The sequence below is a fragment of the Chanodichthys erythropterus genome, chromosome 21 (genome assembly GCF_024489055.1).
Source record: "Chanodichthys erythropterus isolate Z2021 chromosome 21, ASM2448905v1, whole genome shotgun sequence".
In the NCBI taxonomy this organism is placed as follows: Eukaryota; Metazoa; Chordata; class Actinopteri; order Cypriniformes; family Xenocyprididae; genus Chanodichthys; species Chanodichthys erythropterus.
In genome coordinates, this window is record NC_090241.1 from 5,812,901 (window position 1) to 5,826,608 (window position 13,708).

At 38.0% G+C, this 13,708-nt stretch overlaps 2 protein-coding genes across 9 annotated transcripts in view; one reads left to right on the forward strand and one right to left on the reverse strand.

Annotated features, from left to right (window-relative positions):
- Positions 1–10,192, reverse strand: part of als2b (alsin Rho guanine nucleotide exchange factor ALS2 b) — a 38,184-nt gene extending 27,992 nt beyond the window's left edge. For 2 of the 7 annotated variants that reach the window (XR_010893384.1, XM_067372733.1), the window contains exons 1-10: positions 10,037–10,192; positions 9,080–9,150; positions 8,815–8,963; positions 5,843–6,885; positions 4,297–4,473; positions 3,938–4,127; positions 3,377–3,427; positions 1,382–1,550; positions 1,110–1,206; positions 935–1,012 (exon numbers count right to left, since the gene is read on the reverse strand). Coding sequence is in view for 6 of the 7 variants with exons in the window: in XM_067372733.1 (XP_067228834.1) it covers positions 935–1,012; positions 1,110–1,206; positions 1,382–1,550; positions 3,377–3,427; positions 3,938–4,127; positions 4,297–4,473; positions 5,843–6,885; positions 8,815–8,963; positions 9,080–9,096 (1,971 nt within the window). In the remaining variant the exon portion in view is untranslated. Of the gene's footprint in view, positions 1–934; positions 1,013–1,109; positions 1,207–1,381; positions 1,551–3,376; positions 3,428–3,937; positions 4,128–4,296; positions 4,474–5,842; positions 6,886–8,814; positions 8,964–9,079; positions 9,151–9,236; positions 9,500–10,036 lie in introns of those variants that run through there. The other 5 variants (XM_067372736.1, XM_067372737.1, XM_067372732.1 and 2 more) reach the window with 4 other exon arrangements.
- A 2,456-nt stretch (positions 10,193–12,648) lies between these two features.
- The window catches only part of cdk15 (cyclin-dependent kinase 15), a 28,935-nt gene continuing 27,875 nt past the window's right edge, over positions 12,649–13,708 (forward strand). For both annotated transcript variants that reach the window (XM_067373794.1, XM_067373795.1), the window contains exon 1: positions 12,649–12,860. In XM_067373794.1, coding sequence (XP_067229895.1) covers positions 12,746–12,860 — 115 coding nt within the window. In that variant the 5' untranslated portion in view covers positions 12,649–12,745. The remainder of the gene's footprint in view (positions 12,861–13,708) is intronic.

Consider the following 13,708-nt stretch of genomic DNA (forward strand, 5'->3'; position numbering starts at 1 on the left):
ACATTATCTATCTGAGCTTTTAACAGTTTATACTCCCAGGCGTGAGCTCCGTTCTTCGGAGTTAGGCCTCCTGACCATTCCCACGACTCGTATGCGCACGATGGGTGACAGGGCTTTCTCTTCCTATGCTCCAAAACTTTGGAACTCTCTCCCCTGTGATTAGACATGCAAACTCTCTTAGTGTTTTTAAAGTTTCTCTTAAAACTTATTTTTTTTAGACTTGCTTATATGTAATTTGTATTTTTACTATCTACTACTGTATTTATCTATTTACTATTTTTACTACTTATCTATCGTCTTTATTGTGTATTGACTGTTTATTTCTTTGTACTATGTGTAAAGCGCTTTGAGAATACCCTTTTAAAGGCGCTATATAAAATAAAGTTTATTATTATTATTATTATTATTAACACTCTCCTAACTATTTGAAAAATCCATGTTTTCACTTGCTCATGCGCATGTCCCGAAACATCAAGTCATTTGGTAAAACCGCTATAAAACATGGAAAATGTTGTAATATTTTAAAAACTTGTACTAAACATAAAATGTTTGATGGTCCTTTTGCTAGCTAGATAGATATTAGCCTGTTAACATTTTTTGAAAATATCGTCATTCGGTATAACCAAAAGTGTAATTTGGTAAAACCGGAATTTTGGTTAAACCGAATTACTTTTTTGGTGAAAAATTTTGTCCATCTTGTAAAAAATGACAAAAGCAGTGTTAATTGATTATAAAAACCACATAATTTCATTGTTAACACTTAATAAAACTTCAAAATTAAATCTCCATTATGGTTTATATATATATATATAGTAAAAGTATTATTACAATTAAAAATAGTTTATTATTTTTTCATGACTTTTCCAAACCTCTTAAACCATTTCAAAAATCATTTGTGATATTTTTTCTGTTTTATGTGCATGTGCGCATATACCTTGGTTAAGTGAGGGAAGGTGGTGGGTGATTCCATGTGTCCCAGCTGCCCAGAAGTGTTGCAGCCCCAGGAGAACACCTGCCATACACACACCACACACATTACAAGAGGATTACACTAATACAGGCTCACCGCTCAAGAGAAAAGCCACAGATATGCAGGTGAAGTGTGTCACCTGTGATTGGGCGGTCAGGGCGAGAGAGTGATGAGCACCTGCAGCCACTCTCAACACCTCTTTACCATTCAAACTCTTTACACAGACGGGCTGCAGTCTGGAAAGAAAGACAAATCCAAACAAATCACTACATTAGGTTCCTCTGTGATGCATCTAATGAGGCTGTCCTCGTTTTAGCAGAGAACATTATATTTTAAAGCCCTGGAATATTATGTAATTCATGAGTTGTTAAGAAAAAAGGGAGCTCCTCATGCTGATGGCAAGACTCTGACCTGGGAAGGACATCACCATGTCCAAGCTGCCCTTCCTGGCCTCTGCCCCAGCTCCACACTTCTGTCTGCAAAGAAGGCAAGTGGGCATCAGCCTCAGGTATGCCTCCTGGAGTGAGCGGGATGGCCCGTGCACGGGGGCGGCTTGTTCGCCGCAAAAGACGAGGAGACACTGAGAGAGAGAACAAAACATAAACAAAATTGGAACATCAATATCTAGAGGGAGAACACAGCCCACACCCAACTAAGACATTAAATGACAGATCATAAGGAAATGCAACTCATGGCAGTTTGTTCTTCATTGAATATGCATTAGTTTGGTTCTGCTATATAAACACAAACAAAGAGCATAGGGAAAATTCTCATGAATCATTTAACAGCACAGATGAAGACACACAGACTCGGCCAACTTCACTTCAACTCTCTGTAAAACACACACACACACACACATATAAATGGTATGGCCAGGTGCACACACAAATAAACACACACAGACTGCTGCCATGCTGAGTTATGTTCCAGCCCCACTGGGGTCCATCTGTCACACAGGTGGGGGCGAGGAGACGAGAAAAGGTGTGTATGTAGCAGGTAGCTGGCTGCCATTGTTTTCTTTTCCCTAGCTTGTGTATCAGGCTTCAGCTGATTTATGAACTCAGACAAGCACACGATCAGGCTGAGGTATTAAAAATAAAGGAGCTTTACTGTATCAATGGTTCCATGAAAAACCTTTAACATCTATTTCCATCGTGCAAAAGGTTCTTTACAGTGGAAAAAGGTTCTTTTTAGATTATTCAAATGTTCTTCACACTAAAGTATGGTTCTTTTAAGAACTGTTCACTGAAAGGTTCTTTGGGGAACCCTAAATGGTTCTTCTACGGCACTGCTGCAAAAACCCTTCTTTGGAAACTGCTTCATGAGCAGAGAGGTCTCAAAATGTTCTTGTATCACAATCTCTAACTCAGCAAACTAAATATAAATCACTTTAAGCACTTTTAGAGCAGAAAGTTTCTGACACCTCTGGAGAGTTGAACTTGTTTTGATTACATAAATTAAAAGGGGGGGGGGGTACGTATTAACGTATGTACAATCTGCTTGTTACTAAAACTCTACTTCTTGCTAAAGTTGAATCGCACAAAGTGTCAACAACATACTTTGGTCATATTTCTCCCCAAACACAAGTATTAAAAAAAAATATTTTAATTTAAAACTTAGCAAGAATTTTCTGCATTATGACATCACATTATATAAAAATTATGCATATTTTCACCCAAATTCAGTGATTACTGCAATGTGAAAATTCTCAAAAAAATAAATACTCAAAATGTAAATAATTATTTTAAAATACTGTCTTTAAACATTTGCACTACCATTCATAAGTTTGGGTTCAGTAAGATTTTTTTATGTTTTTAAAAGAAGTCTTTATGCTCACCGAACCTATATTTTAAAATGTCAAAACTGAATTTTCAGCTGTCATTATTCCAGTCTTCAGTCACATGATCCTTCAGAAATCATTCTAATATACTGACATGGTGAAACATTTCTTAATATTATCAATACTGAAAACAGGTGCACTACTTCATTTTTTTCGTTTTAATTTACTTAAAAATGTACTAACCACAAACTTTTGAATAGTGTAGATATTATAATTTCAAGAAATCGTTATACTGCCTTTAATGACTCTGATTTCATTAAAAATAAACTTTGTATTAAAGTATTTTTTTAATTTCTATATTTGAAATTATTACTATAGAATCTAATGAGAATCACCATTGAATGTCCAAATGTCCAAAAACACTACAGTAATAAGAATTTGGGTGTAAAATGTGCTTGATTCAATTATCACATTCATAATGCAAAAAAAAGTAATTGTTGAAAAATAAGCTTAATTTCTTTTATGCAAAGTAAAAATGTATTTTTCTTTTGATTTTGAGATTCACCAAAAAATCTACTTCTAATCTAACCATTACACTTTGTACAACTGCAACTACACATAAATACCTTCAGTTGTTGTGTAGGATACCGACGTCGTCACCTCAAATGCTGCAATGTCTGTAACCATGGCAACAGCAATATATGGGAAAACTGTCCACACGTGCCGTCGGCAGAAATTTGAAGAGCCATGGCAATAGAAGCCATGCCATTAACAAACACATTACAATATGCATTCAAAAGTTGGCCAAGCGGTGATTTGCAGGGTTGAACTGAATGAACTAAGCCTGAACACACTGCACAGGATTATGATTAAACTTCACATATTTAACCAATGAAAGAATACATTCATAGCAATCATTTCTCTGGTTCACATGGGTCCAAACAGCAGTAGAGTCACGTTATGCCCTCTACACTCAGATGATTATAAAATCAGACCATTTTCTTTAAATATTTATGAAATTTGTCACAAAAAGGAATGGAGTTGTTAGTTATTCATAGCCTCTGCGGCAGAAACACCAAGCGTGCGATAAGCTGACGATGAGAGAGGCAAAACTTGGTAAGATGCTCAACAACTAGTCCACGCTAATGAAAACTCAAGCGTAGATACACATCCCCATGCAGACTTACGGAGACGGTACACTGGGTGTAAGAGAAGGAGAACGTTTGTACCCTGAGAGAGCAGGCCAGGCAGGGACAGGCGACGGCTGAGCTCCGCCTCCTCCTCTCGGATATCCCCCAGGCTGGAGCTTTTCTTCCCCTGCATGGGCTCCTCCAGACGGAGTCTCTCCTCCACACGCTCACGGCCCTCTCCTGGAACCTGGAGCACAAAACCTCTGGTCAAACACATCATAGCTGGATCATTATCCTTCAGTTTCTTTCCAATTGAGAAAATGACATAATAATATAGAACATGTGTTTGTTTAACGTTTAAAGAGCATGATTCTGGCATGAAAATGTATAGTATACAAACTGGAAAATACACTTACCCAGTAACCAATGACTTTTCTCAAAGAGAGAGCTTCATATGTAGACACTACACGTTCCCCCACTGCAGAGGCACAGGACACCACCAAGTTGTTCAACGCAGAGCCCATTGGAGTCACAGACTGGGCGACCGGGATCAAGGGGTCAGAGGTGAAAGGATCAGCAGGGTCACTGGAGAGCTGTGATGGGACAGATGTGAGCTGGACGTGAGAGCTCTGAATTGCACATTTAGAAGAAATGAAACCGTTTGAATTACGATGGTCAACTTGATGAATAGTAATGGCCAGCTACACTAAAAAAAAATTAATTGTTGGATTTACTTAAAAAAGCAGTGTCAAGTGGTTCCACACAACTATATTGAGTAATTTGTGCAAATAACAATTTAGTTGTATGAACAAACGAAATTCAGGTAAAGCTGACAAAATATCTTTGAGTAAATACAAATCATTTGAATTTGTCACTGTTACATAATATTTATATGAGCAGTTTACTTAATAATGTTATGTTAACTTCATAAAAGTTTATTACATAAGGTGAACATTTATTGACTTAATTTACCTTATTAAACCATTTGCTCTACAAAATGCACTGAAAAATATTTATTCATTTCTGCGTTTCACTCAGCAATGTTAAGTTGAGTGAACAAACACTTAGGCTGACAATACTCATTTTTAGTAGAAACAACTCAGATAAATTAAGTTCATGTAGTTACATGCATTTTTTAAATAATGTGAACAAGGATGGTTTGAGTGAAACTATTAACAGTAAAGTTCATATTTTTGAGTGTTGTATATTTAACTAAAACAAAAATAGATATTTAAGCTAGAATATTTGTTAAAGGCCTACTGAAGTGCCTTGAAATGCAGAACATTATTCAATGTGTTGATGTAATTTCCACTGAAGCAGGAAGACAAAGGCCTACTGTTAAGTTTACCCAAAAATTAAAATTCTGTCATTAATTACTCACCCTCATGTTATTCCAAACTCGTAAGACTTTCGTTTATCTTTGAAATGCAAATGAAGATCTTTTTGATGAAATCTGAGCGATTTCTGTCCCTCCATAGACAATTCCTACGTAATTGAAACTTTGACACTTCAAAACGTTTATAAAGAGAACATAAAAATTATCCATATGAATGGAGTGGTTTAGTCCAATAGGCTTGAATACTTTTTATGATAAACAGGTTTAATTAAGGTTTTTACTCGCATATAATCCGAAGCTCAACCAAACCTGAATGACGTGCGAGAACAAACCTCTTCTGGAAGCTCAAATGTGCTGCATAACACGAGAATGAACCTCATTGGTTACGTAGGCGGTCTATGGAGGGACAGAAAGCTCTCAGATTTCATCAAAAAGATCTTCATTTGTGTTCCGAAGATGAACGAAAGTCTCACAGGTTTGGAACGACATGAGGGTGAGTAATTAAGTAGCTTCATTTTTGGGTGAACTAACCCTTTAAATTGTTTATATGAAGGCTATACAATCAGATTGAGCCAACTATTGGATCATTTGGATGCATGTAAACGTAGCTACTGTCAGAGACTAACCTGAGCAGAATGAAGCGTGCTGGGGGTCTTGGTGGTGTGCTCTGCCAGGGCATGATCAGAAAGTCTCTTAAGATAGGCCTTCACTGCCTGCTCGTCGGGGAACGGGGAGCACTTCCCCCCTATGGCTCGACAGCTGTCCGGCTCAGGGGTGCAGGACTCTGAGGCTTCGACACAAACCTCTCCATTTGTGACCGGAGCTTCAGGTTCAGTCGAGTCTTCTATGGTTGGTTTTACAGGTTCTTGGCTAGATGCAGGAACCTGATTTTGGGGTTCAGAGGCAGGTGTGCTGTCAGGGATTGTGCTGGAGGTGGGTGATCTTGGGATCTGGGTGGACACGGATGGAACAGGTTCTGTAGGAGAGCTTTTGCCTTGTTTACCCTGTTCTGGGCTGCCTTCTAATGCAGACTTGGTCTCGCTGCTGTCTAGCTCAACACCAAGTGGACAATGATGGCCATCAGAGATGATGACATGGTCCTCTTTGTCTGTCATAGTGTACAGCAGCTGATGGCACTGACCGCACTTGTCTTGAGGGGGTTTCCGAGGCTCCTGTGGAGGGGGGAGACATCGCACCAGAGCCAGGCTGTGAGTGGCTCCACAGGCCACCTGCAACACATGCCTTCCGGCCAGGGGCTCTACCTTCTGGGGCTTCCAGACGGGAAACGTTGAAGTGTTCAGGCCCAGCTGGCACCCACTGCCCCAAGCCCAGACTTCATGTTTGGCTGAAAGAGCCAAAGTGTGCTGATCCCCACAAGCCACCTCCAGGATCTTCACCGTCTGAGGGGGCGTGGCCTCAGAGTCAAGCACGGCCAAAGGGGTGGGGTTAGGGATAACAGAGAGTCCCAACAGGCCACACTGTCCATGAGCGTTTTCTCCCCACATGTGCACACCTCCATCCTCCGTTACTACTCCACTGTGGGCGGAGCCAGCAGCCACAAAAACAACACGTTGTTCGCTAAGCACTGCCTCCAAAACAGGCTCAGTCACTAATGATGATGTTTGGTTTTGTTTCCAAGGCAACTCACCAAAACTGTAGACTTGTCCCCCTAAATACAGTATATAAATTATTACATATTTGGATTGTAATATCATTGCAAAATGTATGAGAAGCAAGTTTAATCTTTTCACAAGCATCTGTTTAAAGCAGTGGTTCTCAACCCAGGGACTGGTGCCAAGCCAACTATAGGGGACCTCAGTAAACTTCCAATGGTGCCACAGGATGACTTAAAATGTTTTCAATTAATTATATTTAAATAATCTAACTTAAAGTACTTTCCCCCTCAATAACGATCGTTTTTATTCAAGAATGTACAATTCTTGGAACTTCTGGAATCACAAAAATATTTAATATTTCTATTCTCCTTGTTTCTGTTAATAAAAAAAAAAGAAGTTTGAAAACAAGCTGTTTTGTCATAATTATAGGAAATATCTCAAGGCGAAATCCAAATCCATTCCAATCCAGATTCAAATTGGTCATGCAGATTCGGCGTGTTAACAAACAGAAAGCTGCTTGGTTTAAAAGTGAAATTCTTTTGCCAATCAACATTCGCAAAGACCCGCCCACTTTACTGTTGCTACATCCGACTAAGTCAAGCAGTGAAAAATACATTGCCGAGCAAAGAGGACACTGACAGCGCATTGACAGATAAGACAGAGCAGGTTACTTTTGATATGAAACAAAGTCTCAAATTTTGTAATTTTCGAAGAAATTTCAACAATTAAATACCGTTTTGTGGCTCTTTAATGTGTCGTGACAGATCGCTGTAGCACCTCAGTTCAAGCAGCTCGTGAACCGAACATCTTTTCCTACTAGTTAAATTATACCATCAAATAAACATGAATGAACATCAGAAGGGAATCTGAAGAAATCGCAGAAAGACGTCAGTACACACCATTTTTCAACTACCCTGACTGCTTTGTTGAACAAAATGAATTCGCTATTATGATTGGTTAGATCGTCTGTCAATAAAACTCCCAAATAGGCTAAGAACCACTCGTTTAACACGGAAACGCTGCACTGTGTTTACTAGGTCAACAGCGTAGGAGACCGGCAGGTAAGAGAAGAGATTGTTGAATAAAGTCATTATTTTTGTTTTGTTTTAGCGCACAAAAAGTATTCTCGTTGCTTAAAGGTAACTAAATTAAACATTTTCAGCAGTTTCTGCATATCTTGTTAAATTACTGTGTTAAAGGGTTAGTTCACCCAAAAATGAAAACTCTATTGCCAAACCTGTAAGTCCTTCGTTCATCTTCGAAACACAAATCAAGATATTTTTGATGAAATCCGAGAGGTTTCTGACTCTTCTATAACCAGCAAGCTATTGAGCCGGCATTTGGACATAAACACGGAAGCGCTGCACTGTGTTTACTACGTCAACAGCGTAGGAGACCGGCAGGTAAGAGAAGAGATTGTTGAATAAAGTCATTATTTTTGTTTTGATTTAGCGCACAAAAAGTATTCTCGTTGCTTCATAAAATTAAGGTTGAACCACTGAAGTCACGTGGACTATTTTAACGATGTCTTTACTTCCTTTCTGGGCCTTGACAGTGGTAGTTAAATTGCTGTCTATGGAGGAGTCAGAAAGCTCTCGGATTTCATCAAAAATATCTTAGTAATAGTCTTACAGGTGTGGAATGACACGAGGGTGTGTCATTAATGGCAGAGATTTCCTTTTTGGGTGAACTAACACTTTAACATAACCAAGACCTCTCACGGCTTAGATGATGTCAGCTTGGCAAGGCGTTTAAAGGCAGATGTTATTATATTTTGATGAAAGATTCTAAAGACAAGATTGCAATAACATTCACAGATGACTTACATGTAAGTAACATAAATATCATCGATAAATAGTCAATTTGACATTGACTTTAAACAAAAAGCTCATCAAATATTAGTGCTTTGCATCGACAGTGTTTTCCAGCCAAATTTGCATGAGTATCTATGCCTGTTCTAGTGTGAATAATAAATGTATTACCCTCTACTAGCAGAACACCATGTCTAGCTCCCAGAGCAGCCTGGAGCACAGGCCGAGAGAGCAGCACCCTCTCTGGTGTGGTGCTGTAGGAATATCCCCTCCACGTGTGGAGCAGACCCCTCTCCCCAGAACCGTCCTCCTCACCAGAACTACAAACACAGTGATGCACACAGTCTCAGAGAAGTCATGAGACAAAAAAAACTAAGAAGTATACAAATGCTGCATTGTCCAACTCTGCTGGCAGCCTGTCTTTGAACACACGCACCTTATCTGTTTCTCCATCTCTAAACGTTCCCCATCTCACAGCTGTTGCGTTTGTCTCCGTGGATGATTGTCCTGTGAGAGAACAGGTGACATAATTTCAGATGCTGAATGACAACATCTTGTTTGATTAAACTCTATGAATGCTTTGAAATACAGACCTTTAAAAGAAGACAATCAGCAGATTATTGCAGAAGTGAAAGAAGCTTTAAAAATGATAATGTCCAAATGTCCAATTTCAAACGTTTGTGTGAGTGAATTTTTAAGCTTTCAAATTATAATTTGTGATGATTACTAATATAAATGATAGTCACGAGTGTGAGTTAATTCGGTGCTTAGGTTAAATTTATTTTAAATTGTAAAACAAGTATATTTTGAAGTCCAGATTATGTGTAAAGCAAATAATCTTGACTCTTGATACTCAAAGACTAACAGTGTAAACACATGTGTACACACACAGATCAAGGACAAAGGTGACGTAGAGCTGTGATGAAATCATAAGCTGAATCAACAAACACACAACAACAGATCTGGGATACTGTCTAATAAATTATAATGAATATTAACGACTCTATTCTGACGTCTTAGTTAAAGCACAAGCTGTCAAGCAGGTTTAGATGGTCATGAAAAATTGAATGTTAAATGAATTTAACCCACAGAAAAAAACAAATTATGATTCGTTTCATATACAATATTCTAATCGATAACAATGATCCATATGATAATGTCTAAAGTGAAACTAGACGTCTGGTGAGATCAAAGCACAGCAACATTCACGTCGACAGGTGGGGATAATGTTAAATAACTGATGAGTGAAAGATCTTTACACCACTATAAAGTCATACAAATACAATGCAGTCCCTGAAAGACAGAAACATCCCTAAAAAAGCTTCATTTTATTAGCTGCTTTAATATTAACGTACTCTGATATAACGTTACAAGATGCTTCGTTCATTCTTACCCCAATATGTCAGAAGCGAATGGTTCTTGGTTATAAATATATCTTGTCAGCTTAAAACACTTGATCAGAGATGTGATATAACCGGTGGTGAAAGCAGACAGGCAGCAGAACGAAGCTCATGATGATGATATTAATCGGGTGGGTTGTTGTGGTTGTTGTGAGCGCTTCAACGAACGGAGAAGCAGGAGGGACAAACTAGATGGCGTATTTACGCTTTCGCTTTTTCTACTCGGCAGGTAGAACAGGAGAGATGAGTGGGGCTGCTGGAAAATGAAATGCTGAGATAGTAAGCTAAATATATAATTTTACTATTCCATAGAAACTGTAGATTGCAGATTAATACTAATATATGGATTAATATTGTTTGTGCAGTTGTCTTTGTGTCATCACTAGGGCTAACCGATAACATATTTTTTTAACGTAGACTGTTTTTCTTAATGGACGCTGTAGGCTATAACAAGCTTCTTTCTGTCACGGAATAAATAATAATAAAAAAGATAATTGCGATTTTTTTCTCACAATTCCGACTTTTTCTCTCACTGTGATTTTACATCTCGCAATTATCACTTTTTTCCCTCAGAATTGCGTGATATATAGTCGCAAATGCAATTGTGACTTATAAAGTTAGAATTGCGGGATTTGAACCAAAGACTATAGAATAACACAAGACGCCTCACTCGTATTATTATGAATGGGAGAAAGTGCAACTCGCAATATGGCGGAATAAGTCCCGCCTTCTAAATAAGAGCCAATCGCCGACTGGTAAAGTCATCGCGTCACTGCAGCGGCCGTCAGAAGCTCCGGTTCCTATAGAAACAGTCAGATGCGCGCCTCCGAAACGAGGCACAAGAGACGCGCATTTAGGACTCGAATGCGCATAGCTTGATCCAGCCTGAATAATAGCGTTTTTTGTCATGCTTCGAGCGTTTAGAAACAAATTTTATGAGACAGTTGTTGCCAGACTTCATTGGTGATTTCATATATGAAATTTTAATCGAAAGCTTGGCAAACAGCTTTGGAGAATTTGATGTTTCCCCATTCACAAAGATAGAAGCTGCACTTGGATGCCCGAGAGGAGTTTCAAAGATGACTTGTCTTAAAGGGACTTTGTTTTGAACTCGCAATTGTGAGAAATAAAGTCAGATATAAACTCGCAGTTCTGACTTTTTATCGCAATTGGGAGTTTATATCAAAGACTTTGTTTACATATCGCTATTCTGACTTCTGAGGGAAAAAAATACTTTTTTTCTTAGAATTGCGAGTTTATATCTCACAATTCTAACTTTATAACACACAACTGCGACTTTATATCACTCAGTTCTGAGGAAAAGAAACACTGAGTTGTTTAAATATTTTAAAAACATTTTTTAATTAATGTATGAACATGAGAACATTCCATTTTATAATTTTGTAAACATTGTGGGAACCTTAACATTAATGTTCTTTAAACGTTCTAAAACTAGTAGTAACATTTTAAAAAAAAACATTAGAGGAACATTCTATAACAAAAATGTTTCAGGAAACGTTTTATGAACTATGTAGGCTATATAAATAATGTTATTGTGCTAAAATTTTGAGAACATTTGAGAACAGATACTGAAATGTTACTGAAATGTTTGTTCATAACTTTGAGAGAACCATACCAGAATGTTCCTTGTTAGCTGGGATAGTATTGCTTTAGGTGAGTACTGTATCCTGACAAAGTATATATATATAGTTGTGCTCAAAAGTTTACATACCCTAAAATAAGAGGATTATGCAAAATGTGTGTTCTTTTTTATTTAGTACTGTCCTGAATATGATATTTTGCATAAAAGATGTTTACTATATTCAAAAAATAGCTGAATTTATAAAAATGACCTGTTCAAAAATTTACATACCCTTGATTCTTAATACTGTGTGTGACTACCTGGATGATCTACAACTGTTTTTATGTTTTGTGATGGCTGTTCATGAGTCTTTTGTTTGTCCTGAACAGTTAAACTGACCAACATTCTTCAGAAACATCCTCCAGATCCTGCAAATTCTTCAGTTTTCCAGCATCTTCTGCATATTTGAACCCTTTCCAGCAGTGACTGTATGATATTGAGATCCATTACTATATATCAACTAGTTTACATTTTGCAATGATATAAAAAATCAAGCATTTGAGATTAGCCATATAGTATATTTGTTATATAGTATTATATTATATTTGTAAAATTAATTTACTTAGCTATTGTATATTTGTTTAGCTTATCTGCTCTTTTTATTTTTCTGGAGATATGGAATTTCAAGCTAACATTTGTTTTAAAAATAATTTCTCTCTTTTGCTCCTTCAGACTCTCTCTTCCTCACGCACTCATACTGAGACGCAAACACTTACAGACACCCTCTGGGTGTTTTAGATGCACCAGCCTTTCAAAACCAGCAATCCCTTGCCTCGCTTTAATTTTCAGCCAATTGGATGGTGGTTTGCAGAAGAATTCTGATTGGCCTGTGAACAGACAAGCGGCAGCGGCAGCTGCAGGAGGCAGGAGAGCAACAGAGGGAGAGAGAAGGAGAGAGAGGTACAGAGAGACAGGAGGAGAACTCTCAGAGTAAACGTAGGAGGACAGAGAAGGGAACTTGTGTCAGCGTGGGTGCTGTCTGCCTCAAGCTGCCTGAAGCAAGAGGATGACATGCTGGATAAAGGGACAGTGATGAGGTCCTGTACCACACTCAAAATGTATGGGTCACAGTGAGAGCCTCCCGTCATATCAGCAGTTCCATCAAGGGCCATCAGAAGAACCAGACAGCATGCAGAACCTCCGGCATGCAGCTTCTGAGGCTTTCCAGCGTCTCGGTAAGTGCATTTCAGCTTTATCTAAGAATATACAAACAGTATCAAAATCTGTCCTTTATCACATGAGTTGATGTCTCATCATTTTGGAAGGAGGAATAGTACATAATTAAAGAGATAAACCAACAATCTTCTTCATCCCCTGCATCTCAGCTGCATACTTAACATACTGTAAATAACTTCAGTCATGGTCTGCACATAATGGTTACATCTGCATTCTCGTTTGTGCCAAAAAGAGCGTAATTAGTTCATTTAAAAAATCAGAATGTATTTTTTGTATTTGTGCTCATTTGCCTTATTTCTTGTATCTGTTGTATGTAATTGAACATATACTGCTGCTTACAGTAATGAGAGAAGATACTAGCCCATAAAACTCTGGTCCAAAAAACGAATCCTTTTAAACCTGAAATAGTTCCTGATATCTATTTAAATTTCCAAAGAAACTAGACCCTCCTGAACAAAACTGTCTAAGGTGGTCTGAGCTGGTTTAGTTGGTCTCCCAGTTTGGCCAGTTGACAAATGTCCTGTAGAGTTATTATCGTTAATTAAAACTAAAACTATGAAAAACATTTTTGGTACTTGAAATAAAGTTGCAAATAAAATAAATGATAAATATTAGATTAAAATCCTAAACTAAATAAAATTAGAAATGTTGCCTAGGCAACTAACTGAAAAGTGGGTATGAAATAGAAGTTGCGATAGTCTTTTCTTCCCTTTTGTAATGTATATCTGAGTGAAAAGGCTTCTCAAACAAGAAAAAATGTAGGGCGGGACTTGATTTTGTCTATCAGGAGTTGATTGGATCATTGTTGTTTGCTATTAGCCGATGTGACAGATTGTCCCGCCCTTGC